General features: G+C 32.9%; 2 protein-coding genes across 7 annotated transcripts in view; one reads left to right on the forward strand and one right to left on the reverse strand.

The window, feature by feature from the left end:
* Window positions 1-6,663, forward strand: part of MS3_00004363 (uncharacterized protein) — an 88,452-nt gene extending 81,789 nt beyond the window's left edge. Inside the window, exons 14-16 of the mRNA XM_051212281.1 lie at window positions 1,376-1,975; window positions 3,544-3,738; window positions 5,382-6,663. Coding sequence (XP_051072444.1) covers window positions 1,376-1,975; window positions 3,544-3,738; window positions 5,382-5,438 — 852 coding nt within the window. The 3' untranslated portion in view covers window positions 5,439-6,663. The remainder of the gene's footprint in view (window positions 1-1,375; window positions 1,976-3,543; window positions 3,739-5,381) is intronic.
* A 1,832-nt stretch (window positions 6,664-8,495) lies between these two features.
* Window positions 8,496-23,808, reverse strand: part of RABL6_2 (Rab-like protein 6) — a 52,818-nt gene continuing 37,505 nt past the window's right edge. For 5 of the 6 annotated variants that reach the window (XM_051218859.1, XM_051218862.1, XM_051218864.1 and 2 more), the window contains 6 exons: window positions 21,288-21,382; window positions 18,449-18,602; window positions 16,327-16,594; window positions 14,852-14,945; window positions 10,301-10,347; window positions 8,512-8,740 (listed from right to left, as the gene is read on the reverse strand). In XM_051218859.1, the coding sequence (XP_051072447.1) occupies window positions 8,621-8,740; window positions 10,301-10,347; window positions 14,852-14,945; window positions 16,327-16,594; window positions 18,449-18,602; window positions 21,288-21,382 (778 nt within the window). In that variant the 3' untranslated portion in view covers window positions 8,512-8,620. Of the gene's footprint in view, window positions 8,741-10,300; window positions 10,348-14,851; window positions 14,946-16,326; window positions 16,595-18,448; window positions 18,603-21,287; window positions 21,383-23,808 lie in introns of all 6 variants that reach the window. The other variant, XM_051218860.1, reaches the window with a different exon arrangement.

Raw genomic sequence — 23,808 nt, forward strand, 5'->3', positions numbered from 1 at the left:
GCGGCAAAGTGAAAACACAAAAGACTAGTATAATGGTAATTTATTGGTTCTTTAAGAACACATACTTAATAATATCACATATAATGGGAAATACATAGAGTTACTGTTTTAAAAAAAGTCACACTGAATTAATATGGAGAACATAGTTGTCACACTGAACGAAAGTTCACACTTGTCGCACTGAACGAAGTTCACATTGAATTGATACAAGAAATGTTAACCTTAGAACGTCACACTAAACAAAGTTCATAAAGAATTTATACAAAAAAATATAAATTTAAATAATGTCATCGTTTTATCTCGTCATATCAGTCTTCGATATTGATTGTATTCTATCGATCAAGTTGAACTGTGGCTGCTAGTCTAATTGACTTGATACTATATTCAGCATGTTTATTTTTGGTAGCTAGGATGATCTGAACTTAGGTCAGCTACAATACGGTTGCGACAACGAGTGTTTGAATATCACAGGAAGTCTTCGTTTTCTGAAGTTTTCAGGTGCTGTTTACTTCCGTGTGTGTTAACTAACACAAATCTTAGATTCAGGGTTTCGTGTTGATCTTTTCTAACCACCTAAAAAAATGACTCATTCTAATTTTCTAACGTTCATTCTTTTATGATAGCACAAATAAAATGTCTGAGGTTATCGACCTGATAAATTGTTGACTGACCAAATGATTGGTTTTCGACTGAGTGATCATTGAGAAACAGAACCAGTGCCCAACATATTGAATACTCTATAAATGATTTAAATTTTTGTACAAGAAATATTCAGTCAAAGTGTTGTGACTATTTACATTATTCACTTTATCAGGTTAAGTAAACGATTGAATAAATAGTTCAAATGTGAAGATCTTAAACTCATCATTTGTAGTTCTGCTTGTCCTATCATATAATATAAATGAAGTACACGGTTGAATGAGTGTGATCAGATTCTTCCATTCAAATTGATCAAAAAATTTAGTAACTAGGTGTTAGACGATTTTCCTTTTTGTTTAAATGCGTCATTTTAATCAGCCTGTTTATTGTAAGTTGTATAGTGGAATTGTAGGTGGATTAAAAATTGCATATCGCCATGAGAAACTACTTACACACATTGTTAGTAGTATCAACGAGCATTGATCCCAATCTGTAGATAATTCTCATTATTATCTTATAGTATATAATCCGTTGAATTTCGAAGATATTTTTATAAGGGAATGCTAAGTAATTTCAAAGAATATTTTCCAGTAAGTTATGATGAAAATTGTGTTGCTTTAATGTAAACGTGTAGGTATTCGCCACGGTCGTCTTTATACATTCTAATGTTGACATATTCAAACAAATAATTAGTATTTATAGATTCAGTTATCTTAATGTTTTTATTTTCTTATAGGTTAATATACGTCTGCCACCTCAACATACTTCTGGTTCCGACTACATTTTTTTACGTGGTACACCAGCGAATATAGAAGCAGCTAAAGCTGATCTAACCGAATGGTTACAACAATGTGAACTTATAAAAGCGGATAAAATTGCACGAAGTTATGAAACAGTTGTAGAATTTCCCTTTAGGTTCTTATCAAGTATTCTTAGCATGAGAGCTGATCTCTGCTCTAAACATGATGTTGGTATTCGTGTAGACACTGGTAGTAGTAGTAATAATAATAATAGTAGTTCAGTAGTTCTAAAACCATTACCACCATCATTGTCGTCAATGCCAGAACATTCATCAGTTGACAACAATACTACTGACATCAGCGATGATATTACTTTCTGTAGTATTTCAAAGCCTACAGTAGAAGACAATAGCAATAATGATAATGACAATAATGAGAGTGATGAATTATCGTCGACAGGATTACCTAAAGAGAAACAAGCAAAAATTATTCTACGTGGTTATCAGGAAAATGTATCTGCAGCGAAAATTGGACTCGAGAATACTATTAACAAATTATTAGCTGAAGTCACTGAGAATTTATTCATTCCTGTAGAGGTAAATATTTGTGTGTTATATAAAAATGTTTTTGGTGATTGCTGTCTGATGTTAGAATATTAAAATTTCCAAGCGTATTATTGTTAAGAAGGGATCAGGTACTTATAAACCTTTTAGTTACACGTCCGAATCTCCTAACACCATCTATACTTTTATATGGATAGTTTATTGTTAGTGATATCCATTAGTTCCATATAAAAAATCTCAGGGTAACATATTTTCACTTGTACCTGTAAAGTAATAATAAATAGATGTTGAAAATAAGCAACCCGACATGAATAACAACTATAGAAATTGATTATTAGCAGCCTATTCGGTCAGTTATGATTAATGTCGAGCTAGACACAGATGTGCTTAGGCCCAGATTGCCATACCGCATTAGCATGATGAGATGAAAGTAATCTATTGTATTACAGAAGAGATTGGAATGTTGTGGTAGAGATGACAATTAAAGAAAACTAAGCCGTAAGAATATGGTTCGATAAGACATGGTGGGAAAGTATAAAGGGATATTGGAGTTTGAGGTCGAGAGGAAGATGTACGCATCTACGTCATTGTGAGCGGTCCTGAACTATATCACTCAAAGTCAACAGAGACTGATCGCGGTTATTATGGGGACTACTTCAATCAGGTAGTTTAAACTAACCTATGCAACTGTTATATCCGCGATTTTCAACTGTTATGTTGTTTTTACATGAAGTAAAAACACAAAATTCTGGTACAAGTGAAAATGTATTCACTGAAAAGCACAATAACCCTAGCCGAAAATACACCCGTTTATATATCGAGTTTTATATCCACTTGATTATTAATTAGAAAATGTCACATCTATGCAAAATACCAGAATTAGAACAAAACCACATTTTGTTTATTGTGCTTAGTATAGTTCACGTTAATTTTATACAAAAACTATCATATTGGCTAGAAATCACACTGAAAATAAAACGAATATGATTTTGAGCAGTTATCACCTAGAACTTTAGTTCATATTTATCATGTTGAACAAAGTTTGTACTGAATTGATTCAAGAATTATTAATGTTAATGATATCATATTATTATCTTGTCATATCAACTGATCAGTTTAACAGTCAGTATCTGCATGGACTGATAACATATCTTAGTTTGGTCATCCCTATCTTTCTTTGAACCTATTCCCACATCAGCAGACGTTGTCTGTCGAGTTACACGGTGACTAGGCTTACGTAACACATGTCCTAACTACCTCACATTCGATGAAGATTCATCAACTCGCCAACTAATTTATCACTTTTTCCTAGTACTCTTCACCTAACATCAACATTACTCACTTCAAAGACACCTGCATTCAGAAACCTGTCGCTTACGCATGACTTCTACTTTCAAAGGTCATGTTTTACACGGTCGAATCCGCCAGGGAGCACCAGTTCCCTCAAGATTGCAAGTGTCGATTAACACTAAAATCCTAGGTTCAGGGTTCCTTGTCGGCTACCTCCAACTACCTAATATTGTAAATTTGGAATGCTACAAAGTAATGAAAGTTTTATTTGCGTATATCCTTTTTTTAAAAAATCTATTTTTAACATTTAGACACATGCTCGACTGATCGGTGCTAGAGGTAATGCTATTCAGAAAGTCATGCGAGACTACAATGTACGCATTGAATTCCCTAGTAGACGAAATATCAATAGCGCCAATGGAGACGGTAATACAGTATTAGTAACGGGTGCACCAGAAAATGTTGATCAAGCATGTGATTATTTGATTTCCAAAGCAAATGAATTTGTAAGTTTAATTTTTCTGTTTTTTTTATTGAAACATTTTACTCATGTCAATCAACATGTGTGATTTTATCGAATTAAGAATTAAAATTGATTTTTATGCTTTATTAATTCTGTAATAATGAAAGGAAATTTCTCGATAAATAATGTAAAAGAATGTTACTGATCAGTTAATACCCATTTCATATAGTGTAGTCATATTATATTAATATCAAATTATGTTGGAAAGTGTTTATTTGTTCTTCAATTTTCCTTGGATTTCTATAGCTTGATAAACTATCTGAAATCAGTCAGTCATATGCAACATAGAACCTGGCACGTATATATGTATTGCCAAACTATGTTCGTAGAGAGAGATGAAATTATCTAGGTAAATCTCAGTGTAGTGGAAGTAATGACAGTATCAGTAATAGTAGACAAAGTTAGATAATGGTATTAGATTTAATGATTCATGACCTAGGCAAAGAGATACACTTTTTCTGTGCGTAAATATATATATATATATATATATATATATATATATATATATATATATATATATATATATATATATAAATATAAATATAAATAATTGGTCTTAGTTTCATGGGTCTTTTCTTCGAAGGGGAGTTGATGTATTTGTGTATGTGGGCTCTCTTTGCTTTGTGTTTCATCCGTAGAATTCATGAATTCCACCTTGTCTCCCTCTCCTTCGTGTTTTAATGTAACGGTTTCAGGTTAAATTATGGAATCCAGTTGTAGTTTGCCTTGTTTTTAATCACTTTTGAATGAACTTCCATTTTTACATTCATCATTAGTAACCACCGGCATTCATTTATTTTTTATTTTGTGCGAAGAAGCTATTCTACTTGGCTTTGGCAGTCATTCATATATCTTTTTTAATCAGTTTTATATGTAATGTGCTTAGTTAGTTTTATTCTTTTTAGAATTCATTTTTGGTATAAATAAGCAAATTTTGTGGTTTTGTGAAAATTTTATGCACCTCAAGGATAGTTCTCATCATTAACTAACAGATATCAAGATGGTCAGTCAGTCAGTAACAACGTAGAACTTCGTACGTACGTCAAGATGGAATAATCATTGAAGATAACAAGCGTTGTCATAGTCTCCGCGACTTCTACATCAGTGGTGCATCATCACACATCGACCTCTACACATGAGATCACAGCAGTAATCTTCAATTGCCATATCCAACTCAGTGGACCAGTAAGGATATTGTATTGGAACCCAAATGACTTCACATTTTACAGTTTTATTGTTCTGTGATATACCACAATTTCCATTTAACATCTTAAGAAATGCATAGTTATCTAATTATCCACTAAGTTGACCATCTATAAAATCATGGCTTTTCATCAGAACATCGAAAAATTTATCTGTAAGCAAATACTGTATGTTTTTGTTCTAGGATTAGTCAATAACGTCCTGAACTACTACTATTTACTACCTGAGCTTTATCTCAACAGTACTATAGGTAATGTCAATATTTTGTGTGCAATAAAAATTACATTCAAATTATTACTTACTGTTAACTTACAAAGATGGATTTAGTAAAGTTAACTAATATTTTGTTGTTAGTGAATACAAAGATTGGATTTTCTACTTGCTAATTCTCTCTTTTTGATTGCATTTTCATAACGAATAAAGATTGCGCAAAGTGGATTGTCCAATACTAGGCAACGATTGTTTGAAGAAGAAATTTAAACATCTATGTGGTTATTGGCGGCAATATGTTCTGTTATTTTTCGTTTGTATACCCTGAACACGGAGTTGGATACATTCATTGTTATTGTTAGTTGTCGTCACACCATCTTTTTGTCTACACTCAATAAATAAGTTGGTTTCCTTGGACAGGAATCACTAAATCACAAAAAAGTGTATTGTGTGCCTTAATCTTCTGATTTTTTTTTATTGATGAAATAAACCATTTATTTTTCATTTGATATATATATTTATGTATTTGTGTCTGTTTGTTAGTTTTCTTGTCTTCGGCACCATCTCTCTCTTTCCTCCCTTTTTTCTTTGATAAAACCTGACCGATTTTTCTCACTATTCCCTCTATGTAATCGATCATTACACACATGAATAAGGTTTTGTTATTGCATGGACGATATTGTTATGTTCTCATCCACTATTTAATTGATTGCATATATGGATGATAAAATTACAAACTACAATAAAAATAAACAAACAAACAACTTTCTTTGTGCTCTGCGTGTGTTCATCTTTTTATTTCTCTATTCATTTATTATCAATCTAGAAAATTACATAACTAACTGATCAATCGGTAGTAAACCTGTACTAAAAAATTCACACGTATATACATGAATTTCTGTGAAGACAATGCGATATTTTGTTCCGTTGAGACTGTCGGTGTTTATTCTTTCCCGTACTGTTTTGATTTACATTATAATATTACTCTCTCACTGTCTCTGATAAACACACTTTTCTTTCGAATCCCAATTAAAACAAAACAGAACAAATATTCACTAAAAAGAAAATGGTAATAAGGAATAAAACAAAATACTTTGGATGATTTTCTTTCTAAAAAAAACGACTTTGAACAACAATAACAAAACGACAGCATGTGGAATTTGTCTCATTTTATTTAATTGCCTTTTTTCTTCAATAAATTTTTGTAGTGTATATTTTGACTTCTATTACATACCTCTATGCTTATTGTTCTGATACAAAGTGTGTGCTACTTATACGGACAGATGTAAGTAGTATGTATCAAGAATCGGAAGTAGGATTTTTACTGACAACCTTTGAATTAATTTCAAGTTACTGATTCTGTACTATTGTTCATCAATTACTGCTACCACTGCTATAACTTACTGGTAATAGAATAGATGGAACTTCCAACTGTAAAACAAGATGAACTAATTAGTTGGTTGACTAATACTTTTATCAGAAATAATGGAGTTAGTTAATTCAAAAGAAAATGAATTAGTATAAAGGTGGTAATCTTAGTAAAATAGTTTTTCCCGCATAAAAAGTTCTTATTCATCATGTCATATGTGTTAACAGCTGTAATGATTGACTTCAATAGATTAAATGACAGCTACTATTGTATGTTTACAATTAGTTAATGACTGAGCATTGACCGATAGCATGGATGTCAGGTCTTTCTCAACGCTGATCGAATTTTATCGATCAAGTTATGATGTAGCTACTAGTTTAAGTGACTCTACATGCACTATATTGGAATGTTAGAGGGACTTGGCATTCATGATACTGGTCAATGCTCAGTGACCAATCAATTGTAAGTATATCTCAGTCCTACAGGAAGTTAGTCGTGATCCGAACAGCTTAGTGGTGGTCTTCGACCGTGAAGCATAGTGTCAAGAAATCGAATTCTCCAGAAAGCACCAGTTTCTTCAAGATTGCAGATATACCTTGTTGACAAAATTTAAATAGTATAGGGTTTCCTGTTGACTATTGCCAACCATCATCTAACGATGATTTTTGCCATAGTTTTCAATTTTTAACTGAGTGAATTTTCGGTACAGATATGCTTTGTCATTGTCTTTTTTAATAACAAAGGGACTCTCCTATTTGAGATTTAAAAAGAAATTACAAACGAGGCGTTCTTAATGAACCCTATTTATTTTAGTCAATCTTAGCTGGCTAGTGTAATTAAATCTGTTCAATATTTGTTCTCAAGTTAATTATGCAACCTCGGTAGGTAACCTCTTGTTTATACTCCGAATGAATTTTGTATAGAATCTTCTATTTTTTTCAGTTTTCCGTATATTATTCTAGTATCGAGACGTACTTATATAATTCATAAGATGACTGCTTGATTTTGAAGCCGTTTTTCAACCAATGAGCAGAGCCTATGTAAATCGATAGTATTATGTAGTGAGACTTGCTAAAAGTTCAGTAGTCTTTTAAAGTTTATTAACAGTTTTCCTATCTTAAGATTGGAAGGATTTCGCTGTGCCAATTTATTCACGCTAAAGATCTTTACGGATAGGTCGGTTCATATTGAGTTGGCAGAGAGTTATCATTATCGTAAACTCATTGATCATAAAGTCGCATGAGGTAGTCAACTTTGGTGAATGTCAATGGTTGTTATCAGCACAGATGACAACTGACTACAGGATCAAGAATAAGTTTTTAATGAAGCTAACTTGATTGAGGCCCAACTAACAGACACAATATCTCAGTGAAGGCATATAATACCATATGAATATTGTGATACACAGGTGTTATTGTGGTCAGAATCACGACAGGGGGGTCAAGGTAGGATCAGTGGACTCGTGCAGCCGATGTTTGTTAAACTCTATATTTCAGTGGGGCCAAAGTTTCTACTAGTGACAATCAATTTCACTTCGTAAATTGAGACCATCAGCTATCGGGACGAGTCTGCTACTACTTTTGTTAACGTGATACAGTATTCTTGCAAACATCTCGAAAGATTTCCGAATCTCATGGCTTTCATATTCGGCATGATATTTCGAACTTAATAAGAGAGTATTTAGCATTCTCACTAATTACTGTTTTGAACTAATGGGATACAACGGTTGAATGAAAATATTTTTCGTTTCTGCTTGTAATATCACTATAATGCTAGAGTACGACCTAGGTTTCATGCTAGTTGGCACTTGTTTATCATTTTGATCAGCATAGCAAACAAATTTCCGGAGAAATTCTTAATCAATTTAAATATATTATCGATTCCAGAGTAACTTCATTCTGCATACTATTTTGTTGGATTGTAATCATTTGAATAAAATTAAATAAATGTTAGGAATAATAGGAGCATCCAATGTGAGAATAGGAAAGGTATATTTAATTTCTTTGTACAAAAGATTAAGGATGAAAGTTAGGGTTCCACTTAAAGGAGCACAAAAGAAAGACGATTTGGAGTTTTGTTTTTATTAGCTATCTTCAAGAAATTTTTCCAGGGCATCATCATCTGTAGGTAGTATAATTATATTTTCATTAGATATTGACAAATCTTTATCGTTTTTTAAGTTCGTACGAAGTACACTTTCCTGCTATAGGGAAATCGGAACAAAATTACAAAAAAATTTCAATCACACTAATGAATGTTAAAAATGTAACTCATTTATCAAATACGAGTTTATGTAATCGACTTTAATCCACGCTTTTTTGAATGTAGATTCGAACACTAAACCACTAATCAAAAAGAACATAAGATAAAAAAAGGTCAGTTAAACATAATTTTATAACGTGGTGATCGACAACTTTGAGATTGTCAAGTTAACCACTATTATGATGATAATTAACTGTATCAATCATTCACTGAGTATGAATGACCAATATTGTGTTATGTTCAGACTTCATTAATGATTAAATTCTGTCAGTGGCTTAAATAGTTGGTACTTAGTGATAACTGAAACATAAGATGATGCGGGGTTCGAGGTCTAAGAAGGTATCAGTTCAGTCAGTGGTAGTGCACGAAAACTTTGCTGATGGATATTAACAAGTAAGATACATACGTTAAAGTTGTTTCCCTCCAACGATATAGCTCAGTAAAATGATTGTAGTATTTTTCATAACGGATTACAATAATGTGTTTCAAATTTCAGTGGAGCGGAGATGATCACATTAATAAGTATGAATGTCAAATAATGCATGGAATGCAAATCATGTACCAAGTTAGTATTAGGTAATACTATAAATCTCAATACCAAAGAATATATACAAGTCATGATAAGGATTAGATAATGTTTCCTAAAGCTTTATTAGAACATTTGAATAATTATTATCTATTCTCGCTATTACATATTATTAGCTTGATATTCCATGTAAGAAATATATATATATATATATCTTCAGTAAAAATTCACAAGTCACGGCGGCCTGCTTGAATATCTGGGCTACCTGTTCCTCCGATCTAGATATTTCATCAAGTTATCTGTTTTGTTGTTTGTTTTAGCACATCATTATGTCTATTGTGCGCACAATTTATTCAGGCGCGTTTGTGAAAAGTTTACAACCTTTCGCTATACGTGATACAAAAAGGTACAATCAGCGACATCATGGTGGCTGGCAATATGCATTGAAACGAATGAACATTAATCAAATGTGGATTACCGAACTCCTAACATCTAACCGGTCATCATTCAAAATTTATCGTCACAATAGATCAAGGTATAAGAAAAGGAAACTTGTTGAAATACTTTATGCTGAGAATTCTATGTTGTACCAAAAATATAATGTTGAATAAAGCTTCTAATAATAAAAAAAAATAATAAAATAAAAGTGTATCTATCTGTATATGTGACCAAGTTTAATTTTATTTGTTCGTTAAACTACACCAATATATGATCAAAAATCTTTTTGCAAAATTATAAATTGCATAACAATCGACAACGGGAAAATTACACTAAATTTAGAGGATAGAAAAAAAAAACTGGAACAATTGAATATTTCCAGTTATCTTAAGTATTTGATCATTGATTTCAGTTAATCGATTAGCAGTTAAGAACACTTAAACAGAAAAATGTTGAGTTTAGATAGTAATCTAATGATGATGACGACAATAATATCAAAATATGGATTTATTCAGGTACATATGGAAATGAACTTACTTCGTCTGTGTTCTTATTTTGTCTAGACTCAGATTTTCTCAGTTGTCCTAGTGATTTATAAGGAAGAAAAGTAAAAATAAATAAATAGCATAGAAAAAAGATAAAATTTAACCAAATAAATTTAAGGACAGTAAGGTTCAGAATTGAATAAAATCGATGACAACTGATAAATAATCATCATCAATTAGATGCGTATGTTGGGACTACCGAATGAGCAATATTGAGGTCAGATGTAGAGTACTAGGCGAAGATGGTAGACCATCTGGATGCACGAAGTTTTTCGGTGTAGGAATAGGTTGGCATGAGACTAAAAACAACCAAATCAAGACGTTGGATCAGTTCATGAGTTTGTCTCCATTAATCTGAAGCCTGTTGGTAGGTGTAAAGTCAATTATCATGGCCAATGGTTACAGATGTTGGGTAATACGACTCAAAATCAGTCACAAAAGCGTAGATTTATTCACTCCTTGTTTTACCTTATATCTTGAGTTTCAACTTTATTATATACAATCCATTTAGTGAATTCATTCTGCCCTTTTCAAGTAGTATCTTCTATGCTTGATCTTTTTTACAATCGCCTATACTAGTTCTTCTACATCGACACTCATCCTGATTATTTCATCTTGCCGTTCTGATATGTTGTGGGAACTTGAGCCGATGGATATATGTGCCGGCTTATACGCTATGACTGATTAACTAGCAAATATAGTAAAGTAAGTAATGAGTATATGTAGTATTAACATGTTATTATGACTAATGAGAAGAGAAACACTTGTAGATAATAAATATCTAATTAGATTTTTCATATAATTGTTACGTAAAAATGAAAAAGAATTTTGCGTTCTATTTTGTGATGGGAACCTGAACTTGTAACAGATATAAGTAGCAAAAAAGAATTAATGTTTGAACTATATTTATTATGTCTTTGTAAAACGGTTATCCACCACGGGCAATGGGAGCTGATCACGTCGATTGATCGGAGTTAAAGATTCCCATTGTGAAAATTAGAACAACACATATAAGCGAACAATTGTTTTCAATTAGATCGTCATCAGGCTTTACTCTAATATACATGAATATTTATACGAAAATTTTAAACCAATCAAGGCAATATGGGTCAATCATCACAATGAAATAGAATTAGTCACTACACATAATAGGTAAAAATACAAGTTGATAGTAAGAAGACAGCTGAACTGATAATAGTGAAAATAATAAACTACAATAACAAAGCTCTTATCAATAGTTAATCGTTGGAAATAGAAGGTCAAATAAACATGGGTAAATAGACTAGGAATAGTAATCACAAAACATTGAAATCACTACGTAATAAGATGTGTGTAAATAATTAGATAGTGAAGAATACAAAGAGGCGGAAAATTACAAACAAATAATGGATGTGGAAATAAGGTTAACGATAACACGAATAGAATAAAATAAATAAATAAATAATGATAATAATAAAATTTAAAATAAAAATAATAATCATGAAAATAAATAAAATAAAAAATAAATAAATAAATAAATAAAAAAAATTGTTAGTTAAGTTATAACTGGCCATGGAAGGGATAGGGGAGTCACGTATTTCTTCTGTACACATAAAATGGGGTTATATGTACGAATTCCAATGGCTTCAGCTATATATAGGAGACGGGAACGGACTCCGTCGGGAAATGATGGAGGTATACGATAGATAACTCGAAATGATTTCGATTTATCTACTGCATGACCGCTATCAATAAGATGTGCCAATATAGAACTGCGAATAGTTTTTCTCTGGCCCTTTATGTACCAAGTTGGTAGATGTTCACTCATTCGTTGGTTAAGTTGCCTGGTAGTACGCCCTATATAGCTATCTCCACAGGAGCAGCTGAATTTGTAAATGCACATGGAAGAGGCCAACTCAGGTAACTTATCCTTCGTTTGAGTAGACATCGCTGGTCGACAAGAGAAGGTCAACGCAAGATTGGCTGCGTAGAATGTCCTGGTGATTACTTTGGTTAACCTATATTTCATAGTGTCACTAGCCACATCCCCGTTGAATTGCACTTTCATGTATAAAGGTTTCTTACGAACAGTCGAAATCTCCGACTTCTTTATTATATCCTGCATGTACTTCTTAATGAACGCGCTGGGGTAGCCGATCTCGGTCAGTGAGTTGTTGATAAATTCAAGTTCCTGACTTAGAGTGTCTACTGTACAGATCTTTTTGCTCTGCTCGTGAGACATCTGACCAAATTTCTCTTGTAACGGATGGGTGTGAAACTGCAGAAGTGAGTATATTGGCATGAAGAGGGGTTTCTTCTATACACGCTTCTACTTAATGTGCCGTCACTTCGTCTGCTTAGTGTGACGTCAAGGAAGCTCAGCTTCTTATCATGCTCGCTTTCACCAGTGAAAGTGATCGCTGGGTGAACACTTGAATTGGTCTAGCAGTTCCTCTTTACTAGTGTTTTGATCTACGATAATGAATGTGTCGTCAATGTATCGGCAATATAAATCCAGTTTCTTAATAGTCTCATTGAGAGGTCCGTTTTCTAGCTTTGCTAGGAAGAGGTCAGCTAAAATCGGGCCTAGAGGCGAGCCCATGGCTATCCCGTCTATTTGTCTATAGTAAGTATTGTTGAAGACAAAATGTACATTCAGAGTGCATCTTAGGTGCAGTTCTCTTAGGCTATCGTTAGGCAAGCCAATGTTGATTTGTTTTTTTGATATTTGCTTGCATATAAAATCAATAGTCTCTAAAAGTGGTACGTTGGTGAACAAAGATTCTACATCCAATGAGATCATATTTTTCATACTGACATTAATATTTTCTACTTTGGAGGTGAAGTTGAAGACATCTTTTACACTATTTCTAACAACTGATTTGTGTAATGGTTCTAAGATTCGTACTAGCCACTTTGCGATTTTGTGGTAAGGAGAATTGTACATATCTAGAACTGGGCGTAGAGGAAGACCCGATTTATGTACTTTAGGCAAACCATACAATAGTGGTGTAAATGATTCAGTCGGCTTAATTGAATCGTAAATCTCAGTCGTAATTATTCCCTTTTTCGTTAGATCTTTAAGGAAATTGGCCAATTTTCTTTCTACTTTATTATTGATGTCACAATTACTAGAAATCTTCTGAAATTTGCTAGAATCGCTAAGCATTGTTTCCATTTTTCCCATGTAATCATTTTTGTTCATGAGAACTATACCTCCTCCTTTATCTGGTTTGGTTATGGTCAGGGTTTCATCTTTTCTTAGTTTCATTAAAGAGTCTCGGTGCTGCTTGGTTAGTAGGTGATTTGTGGTACCCTTACTATTCTTGTATTGTTGGCAGCTATCAACTAGTGTGGTTTTAAACCGAGCAAGGTCCTCCAATGAGGTAGGAATCAAGTCAGTTGTTTGTGAAAATAAATTCTCAAACTGTACATCAGTATCTAATTGGTTGATTCTATGTCTACTATCACAGAATTTAGGTCCCAGAGACAAAGCTTCTAGCTGTATTACATCTAGTTCAATATTGGAAAAATTATGTACGTACCGTTTCGTGTCGAAAGGAAACTCCTTTTCTGGCTTTTGGTTTTCCAAAGTTTTCATTAATTTCGTCAACGTTTTCTCAGATCTGTTCTTGGAAATTTTTCCCACATAATCCATAAACATTGACTGAAGCTCTGAAGGAAGGTTTTTAACGGAATATTGTCTCTGAAGAAGATTCCTTTCGAAGTCACAGATATTCATTTTTAAAGTATCAATATTCATGTATATTAGAGTAAAGCCTGATGACGATCTAATTGAAAACAATTGTTCGCTTATATGTGTTGATCGGAGTTAGACATGAACACCACTGGATGAAAAATCAATGGTTCAGAGGTTAAGTGCTCGACTTGAGACTGAAGATCCTGGGTTGATACAATAAAGACTTGACTCGAAAGTCTGACCACATGCTATAAAACTAAATTAATTCATGTTGAGGAAAAGAAATACTCAGATTATACCATCTTTCATGTACAACAACCGAGTTTTAAGAAAAGAAAATCATCACGGACTGAATATTATCAATTGCAATAACCATGGTCCTTCCAGTCTGGCCTAGATTGTCTGGACATTCTATATACTTATATTAGTTGTTGATTTGGTTGCTTGTGACGTCCGCAGAATTTCGACTTTCACAATAAGGCGTCATAACTCTTCTATATGAAAGCCCTTCGACTCCCAGTGGAGAGTTTAAATGGTTCAAATGATGCTTTCTGGCTGGCGTTTTTAGCAAGGTTAATTTTTACAGGATGGGGTTGTTAACCTCATGCCCAACCTTCCTTCTTTATGAAGGCTCGGGACCGTCAGTAGCTCTATAAAGGCTACTTTATACATATGTGATTTATTTCGAACCAAGAAGTCTTCAGAAGCAACCACAACAACAAAGCCAGTTGAAATCACCGGTTTATATACATAATTATTGTCAAATACCATACACATACATAAACAAGGCTAATTTGACTTTTAAAAAGTAAACATGTATAACAAGAAAATAAAAGGTGTAATTTACGAATATATAAAACTGACCAGAACTTTTCATCGTGCCATCTACAATTTTTAATTCGGAACTATTGAACTGATTTGAATGATCCAAATTAACTTTTTTCCCATGAGAGTGACACTGTGTAATCGACAATTTGAAGAATGATGTCGACAAAAAAAGAGAGTTCAAAAAATGGCTTGATTAAAGTGAATATAAGTGAGAAAAGTAGGGGAAATACATGGAAGCATTTTATTTTTCTTTAAATAAATTACGATATTAATTTAATCACAAAAAAAAGAAGAGATAAACGGTGATATAAATATTATGATAGCTAAGAATTACAACATTTCAAACACTCATAATTATAGAAAAGACGAAGGTTAATAGTGGACGAAACTATCTGCGTGATACACGTTCAAAACACTATTGCCAGCATCAGCTTCATCAAAATTACAGGTACTCTTTGTTGATAAATCCCAGCTAGTGTGGAGTTTAGATCAAAGATGTCCTTTCTAAAGGTTACTTCTACAGTTTTAACATCAAAAACATGGTGTATGCAATGTCTAACCGTATTGCTACATTGTGACTCGATCGACTTAATTCGACAGAAGTACTAAGGAGTAACGATAATATAATATTGGCTACTAAAAATAGGGGTTAGTTAGTGTGACAGCCCGCTCAGCTAAATGATTGGTTGACTGACTCATTCATCACAGAATTCGATAAAATATGTTGTCACGCATCGTATAAGCACACATAAAGGATAATAAATAATTCAAAGTTTAATTAGGTAAAAATAATATCAGCGCAATTGAATAAAAGTTGAAAATATGTATGCAGTGGAAATATCAATTGAATAGATTCCACTGAAACAAATGACTAAATGTGACAACAGTTAGCAAAGCAGATCATCAAGCAAACAAACGCTAAACGATGTCTGAAAATGATTTAGTTCTAATAAATTAATGAGAGTAGAAGTGGTGACTTAATACTAAGACATTTGGCTTTCAATCACCAAGTCGAGGGTTCGAACCCCGTTCTATCTGTTTCAGGCTGTGTAACCAAGTAGTTCAACAGCCCTCACACTTAGAGTGTGGTTCGGAGCCGAGTACAATAATTTGAACATTATTTAGCTCTTTCGATAAAGAATTATGTCCATGAATCATTCTAGCCTTACACATAGCATTTCACTGTGCCTGATTCGGTTTGGGCACCCGGGCAGTATCACAGCCCTCACACAAATCAAATGAGATTTGTGTGGCGCATATTTATTTGGTGCCTCTTTGTACCAATATCTATGTGTTCAAATAAATAAAAATAAAATAATTGTGTCTATCGATAATAATCAATATGTAATGTAAGTATGATACTAATCAATATCGTTCTGTCTATTTCGTTAGCACTAATTGGAATGCATTAATTTAGTCTAAATTTTAAAAAAAGTTGGTTACTAAACCAAACGTTGAATACATGAAGGAGATAGACAGAAAACTTTTATCATAAAACACTGTTTTCATACTTGTTCTAAGCGTAACTTCAACTGTAATTCATCCATTATTTCATGGGATAATTTTTTATTATTTTCGAAATGTAAATTATCATCATTAATATTAAAAACATTATTGTCATTATCACTACTCGGAGTAAACGTTGCATACGATCCCGTAGGTGATTCTGAATGATTATTATTAGTAATACTAATAGTATTGTTATTAAGATAATATATTTCATTATCAGCAGGATCAATTTCTTCACTGAATGCTATCACCATTGGATTCTGTTTCAACCTTGAGACAAAAATAATACGTATGTATATACAAATAAGTTATACAGAATAAACAACTGGTAAATTTTTGAAAACAAATAAAACGTAGTGCGCAATTTGATTAGTATAACATATGTAAAATTGGGTTGTTTGATTGCTTTTTTTTCTTTCTAATTGTTGGTTAATTATTTGTTCTTATTATGGATAGATAGAGACAAGCATCATCAACATTGGGAGTAGAACAGAACAGTTTCCATATCATTGAATCAGCACAACAACACGAATGTCGTAAAAGAGATTGAAATAATGTATTCCCAATAATAGGAAAAACCAAACCTTTAGAATATGGTTTGAAAGGACAGGGCAGAAAGGTATTTATGAATGGTTTACTGGAATTTGCGACAGAGAGGAAGACACATTTGTGAACAAGTCTGAGCCATGTCATACAAAGTATTCAACCGCTGCTAGCTGTTCAACAGAAGTTATATCAATTTAAAGCTGACCGATTAAATATAACCAGGGGGAGAATCAAGAAGTAAGTTTTCAGCTTACCGATACTTGTCAACAAGTGTTATTTCAAACCTTAAGGAGGCGATGGATGAAAATTTAGATCTGTCAGACCTATACAATCCTTGAGTTGAAATGAGCTAGTTGGTCGGACGTGAATCATTTTGCTCATCAGCCGTGAATCAGTATGACGATAAGTAGAGTTGCAGAAGTATAGGTTAAAAGTTTTAATGTTTAACTTTTGTTCTTTCATTGTTATCTGATACTTGTTAGAACATTTTGTATGTCTTGATGATAGTTTTATTGATTTTATAAGTAAGCTATTAGTTCGGTCAATTTAATAGTTATTTGTGTCTCCGAATAACTACCTATACAGGTGACCAATGTTGATTAAAAGACGTCCAGGAGTAATGGTCACATATCCTATGGTTAGAAAAGTTGAATACTATTCCGTACGAAATCAATCAGAGTAGTACAGGTGCATTCGTTTTTTGTTTTCTACTGAGTCATAAGTGAAGTATCTCCTCATACTTCATATTTTTCGATTTTATTTATTAATTCCTAAATATATTTCAATGAACAGTATATATGATCCAACTGAGGATAGAACTCAGGACCCTCAGACATTAAGCTGAGCGCCTAACATTCAAACCACTGAGTTCAGATCCAATAGTTTACATTTCTAACTTCAATCAGTCCGCGATGCTGCACAACCGTCATCATGGTACGTTGTTATCACACATGTAATGTTCAAAGTTTATACAGAGTGACAAACAGAAAGCGACTACTGCGAGAGACGAAAAAAGTTGACATTATAGGACGATGTTTCCTTCTCCAAGAAAATCAATATTTATCTGTAGAATTATATATATATAACTTTACTAATAACTAGAATGAAATGAATCTATATATGATCCCATTAAAAAACACATTCTAAGACGTACTGCTTTAATTTTTTTCAGCTACTAAATCAAGCTGTTATCTAAACTTTTAAATCATCAAAATCACTCTTTCTCGACACATATACGTACAGCCCAAATTATCATTTGTAGATATCTTTCTGAAATGATACTTTAATGAATCAGCTTAACACATTTACCACGTGGAGATTAGTGTACTTGATTTTGAGTTAGACTCTAAGCGATATTACCTGGTTGCCTAAATTGAAGTAGGTGAAGGGGATAAGAACCCACGACTTAGTCGCTCAAAGTAGGATGATTTATGCCCTTAGCCTCCGTTGATGTGAATCTCTTGTCAATGTTAATGAGGAATTACGTCTAGTATTTATATTGTCATTATTATTATTACTTTGTCTTCCTTTCTTTCTTTAATAGAGAAAAAGAAAAGAGAAGTAAAGAAATAAACTTACTGTTCATTGATTTCATTAGTCTTGTATTCATCTCTTTTCATATGAACATTAGTCTGATTATCATCAAAATTATTTTCATTATTCATATTGGATGGGTTGAAAGAGATTACTGTTGTCCTATTTGATTCAGTTAATTTAATTGGAAAGTTTACAACTAAAAAAAAGAAAACAAACAACAACATTGTTTTCATCAATAAGAAGAAATAGAACCTTGTTTTTAAAAAAATTATGGTTTAGTGCAGTTGACGTTGTGAAATCTTTAGAAAAAAATATAAGATTTTGTAGATACTTCCTACTACGATTGAACACTTAGGTAATTTGCATCAGGATAATAGGTTGTAAACAATACAATAAGTTTAAAAATTCATTGTACTTACTACATTCAGATTTTATTATTACTAATAATGATAACAATATTACACTTGTTGTAAAATTTAGTCAACTCAGTAGCTACATGGATAAAGTGTTAGGTATTTGAAGTCAACAATAACAGATTTGAGTCCCGGTGTGAACATCAACACTGGAAAAGATGTACATCCAGTTGACGAGTTCCAAATAAAACGAAACACTTGTCCTATCATTAACAATCCATCTATTCTATTATTAACAATATTCAGCACTTTTAATTGGATTCATATAGACATTACTCATTATAGAAATCATTTGAAACAAAAGATAAATCTTTTGTAGATTGATACATTTAATTTGAGGCGATAAAATAATCACTCTCATTCCTTATTTATATGAGTTGCATAAATTTATGTGACAGAAAGAAACAGTTGTTCAATATGTTGCCTGACTCTTAGACATAATTAAACTGCTATACATATCAAGTTAATGCTGTGGCAAATGAATTATCATTTTAAAAATTAAAGATTTCACTTCATAAACATATTCATTTACTTTTAAACTGGATATTATTTGTAAAAGAATAAGTCGTGGAGTGGTGCCTCAGTAGTTAATGTTCTATTTTCAACTAGTAAAACACAGTTTAAAGCCCCGCCTCACTAACTTCAGTTCGAATAACTAAGTATAGTATCACCAACCTTCACTAGTAGTCAGATACACGAATCTATACCTGGTAGAGGAGTTGATTAATAGAGAAGAATAAATCACTCACAGATCACCACAGAAAGTGTATTACTGATACTACTACTCAGTGGTAGTTATTATTAAAAATAATATAAATTGTTCCTTTCATAGAGTTTTTAAGAGTATGGGATGATTAAACACATTCGGTATGTAGGACCAGTGGGTACTTAATGGTTGAAGTATTCAGCCGCTACGTCCCTGGTTCGAAACCCACTGCATATACTTCAGTTTGGGCAGCGGGGAAGTGTTATTAGTCCTTATTAATTACTCAGAGTGTGGCTCATAACCAAATATCTAGTAAGTGAATTAGCATAAATTTGCTATGTAGGACTAAGTTGATAAAGTTAAGCTAGTCCACTCAGTTATGAGTAACTGCTTATTTTAGTCGTACTAGTGGTTGGAAATCCGAGGTGATATAACACAGAACCGATCATATAACGATGTGAATCTAAATTCGCTTATCTTAGATTGAAGTTTTGAAGACCTTTGATAACTCTCATTTTATACATAATCTTTTCTTCACTTGAGAATTTTATGTTTTATTGTTCTTGTATATAGTCGTTTACGTTTACACTATGTACGACCGGCGATTTGAACCTAAGCACCTTTATACGAATTTTACAATGATGCATACTTGTTTTATAAGCAGATTTGGATAGCGGCTAGCGGTGGAATCCAAGATGAGTGTTTCGTTCAAGTATGTCGGAAGCTGACCGACACAGATCAAATTCTCAATTGAAGTAGCAACTGCCCAAGGGCTCACAAAATCAACTGCGTACAAACTTTGTTCAAGAGGGCGAGGACACAATGCAACACACTTGCAGCACGAAAAAAGTGAAGAAAAATACCTGAAGACCATCTTTAAAAAGAACGGCTACCCAATCAAATTCACCAAAAAACACAAACCAAACGCATCATCAGAAACGAAGTCAAGTATAGAAAGCAACAAACGGATCACCCTACCATATATATATAAAAGGCATATCAGAAACTACGAGATCGTTGAAGCCTTTCGGAATAGGTGTAGCACACAAGCCAACAAAATCAATACAATCAATCAAGCACATTGAAACCGATCTAATTTATCAACCAATCAGAGAAATTATGGACAAACATAGGACCAAAAATCAAACCAATGGGAGATACAACGAAAATAAAGAAGTAAACAAAGACAAGTTTAAGGTCAACAAGAATCAATCAACATCGAGGTCTACAGGATAAGTTGTGAGCCATATGTGGAGGAATTCGAGCAGTTCACTTCGACCTGAATTTTGTGCTGATGATGTCGTTCAGAAGAACGATGAAAGCTCTACCACCATACTATCCAGCTCAGAGAACAAACTCTATCAAAATCATCTATCTGAACTTTAATGCAATCTATGAATTGGCTCGAATTAATAATTCTACGTCGTTGAATTTCAAATTAACTAGTCGAATAGTTATCATTTATGTCGTAATGCAATGAAAAAGAAACAAGTAATTTGGAATGACCTATAGGAAGAGTAGGGAATAGTGTTAGTGATTACAAAAACTAAAACCCAATAGGAAACTACGTAACAATACACATTTATTGAACTATGGCATCATGAGAGTTAAAATTCTAGTTGAACATACACATGACAATTATTACAAGCGAAGAATATCAAAGATAGAAGCAGTAAAGAATTAGGTAGAATAGTTGATAGTCTATTTAAAAGACAATATGGAATATACTACTTTTTTTCTAATCAAAATGTGATTAACTTGCCATTCTCTTTTATCACAGAAAAAGAAGAAGAACACGTTCGTGATGATGACGATTCATCAGTTGTTCTCTTCTGATCAGAATCGATATAACTAAAACTGATAAAATAAAATAATTTCTTATATATCGCTACTTCTACCAATATTTCATGAAAGTGAACACAATAATTAACCATACTAAAATAAAGAAAAAAAACTAATATAAGAAAGACTGAATTCAAACAAGCTCTATTGGTTAAACTGTAAAATCCACTTATAATTATCAACCTATACTAATGTTACATATCATACAAACTGAGACTCCCCATTTAACAGAGGTGTACCACTTAACCTAACTAAGGTTGACATTTAATGACTTGATAGATTGATATCATTTGTCGTAATCTGCTTAAGTATATTTATGCTGGTTGTTAGTTATTTTACATGTATAACACATATTTTAGTCTTCTTGAATAGTGTAGATTTACAAAGTTATTTACTATATAGAAATTTGGATCTAACGTTAGAAGTTGCTCACTTATAAGTTGTATCATGCTGAATCAGCACCTAGAAGATATTCAAAATTCAGTCAGTTTATCTTCAAAGATTATAACTCAAAAGCATAGGGCAGATCAGACGGGATTAGAATATAGTATACTCACTGAAGAATATCTAGAGTTTGAATTAGAAAACGTGCAACTTCCTGATATTTAAAAGAATTATGTCTTAAATTCTATGATAACTCACAACCAAATAATAAAAATGTTGATTTATTCATTATGCATGATAGATAGAATCGTAACAGGCATGGTGAAATACAAAAAGTCAGTTAAATCTAAGATAGTTAACTTTAATCAATAATGCTCAATCAATTGATTTTAAACACTTATTATATACAATCATCAAATGTCACCATAGTATAGAGTGTTTGACAATTGAATAATTATATTAATTAAAACACCATTATATATATGTGAAAAGAAAGTAACTTCAGTACATCTGTCTATTAGTATTATCTTAATAATATTTTTAGTAACAGTAAAATAAAAGAACAGGAAGAATGTACAATATTTAGTTGAATATTAACAATAGGTCAAACCTATTAAATTATTTACATAAACTTAATCAGTTAAAATAAAAATAGAGCGCGAAAAAAACATTTTTATCAGTTTGAGTTGTCATACTATCTCAGCAAAATAGATATGAAATTATCAAGACAGTAATAACAGTATTGATAATAATAGAAAAGATTAGGCATAAAAATATGGTTTGAGAAGACAGAATGAAATTATGGAACAGAAAAGTATAAGATGTAGGAGCAGACAGAAAGTGAATACGTCTGCACCATCGCGACAGACTTTCAAACATGTCATCTACAGTCTCCAACCGTTGGATAGCCACCAAATACCCTAGTACGGTTGAGGGTAGAGAGAGTCCTCTCTCCCTCTCCAAATACTCTCACACGCGTATATAGCCACTGTCAGGGAGGTTCTACTCACTGCCTTCTCGTGGCATTACTGTTGCTTAAGAAATCGAGAGGACGAAAAGTGATTGTCCGGCGCTTTAATAGGATTGGCGGATACGGAGGATCTATCTAGGGGAGTTGGGAACCCTGATTCTAAATCAGTGGTGGATAAGAGCTCCATGATCCTGAAAAAACAAATGGAGTATGAACCTATTCACGGCCACCGTCTACCATGGGATTTCATTTCCTAGGTATTACACCACTGCCTTATGGATTAGACCTATGGGTCGAAGTTTGCGGAGTAGCTCTCTAGGGAAACCTCCTGTTTCGGTTAGGGTGCCCGAGTGGTACCACAACCCTCAAATAAGTCGAGTGCTGGAGTGGCACACATATATCTGGTGACTCATTGTACCAGTGTTTATATGCTTAATTAAATAAAACTGGCTACGATTATCAAGCAGACCCCAAACAGATAGCCTCCACCTACCAACATGGCTCAGATCAATAGTCAATGACCTTGTGGTGGACCAGACAAATATGAACGCGAAAAAGTGTTAACCAAGTTATAAAGAGTAAATTATAATGTTAATAGTTTTTAATACAACATAAAAATATGGACTTTACTTAAATTCACCAAGTGTTGCGTGTTCTGATTGGGTCTGGTGTTGTAAATCCACAATCATTAATATTCGATAATTCCATACAGGTTGCTGAACTCTCCAATAATGTAACCCACTGTTATGTGCGATATGTCTCAGCTCACAGTGGATAATATTCGATTCAGGATGCAATTAGCTCAATAACGAGTGAGAGTAGAACAAGGAGTGTGTGTGTAGCAGTGTATTTGAGAACAACCACAAGTGTGTCACGCTATGTAGTTACACAACGGAAAGTGAGTTCAAGGTCATTTACTACAATAACAGTTACAGTCATTTAATGATAGATATACATACAGTGAAAGATTGACAAAATAAATACAGATAACTATTTACAAAACAAACTTGTCAGACCTATCTCCAAGCCAGTTGCAAGTGGCTAAAAGAGAGTTCGAACATATGATGCAACTTGGTATTATTAGACC

This window comes from Schistosoma haematobium, chromosome ZW, assembly GCF_000699445.3.
Source record: "Schistosoma haematobium chromosome ZW, whole genome shotgun sequence".
In the NCBI taxonomy this organism is placed as follows: Eukaryota; Metazoa; Platyhelminthes; class Trematoda; order Strigeidida; family Schistosomatidae; genus Schistosoma; species Schistosoma haematobium.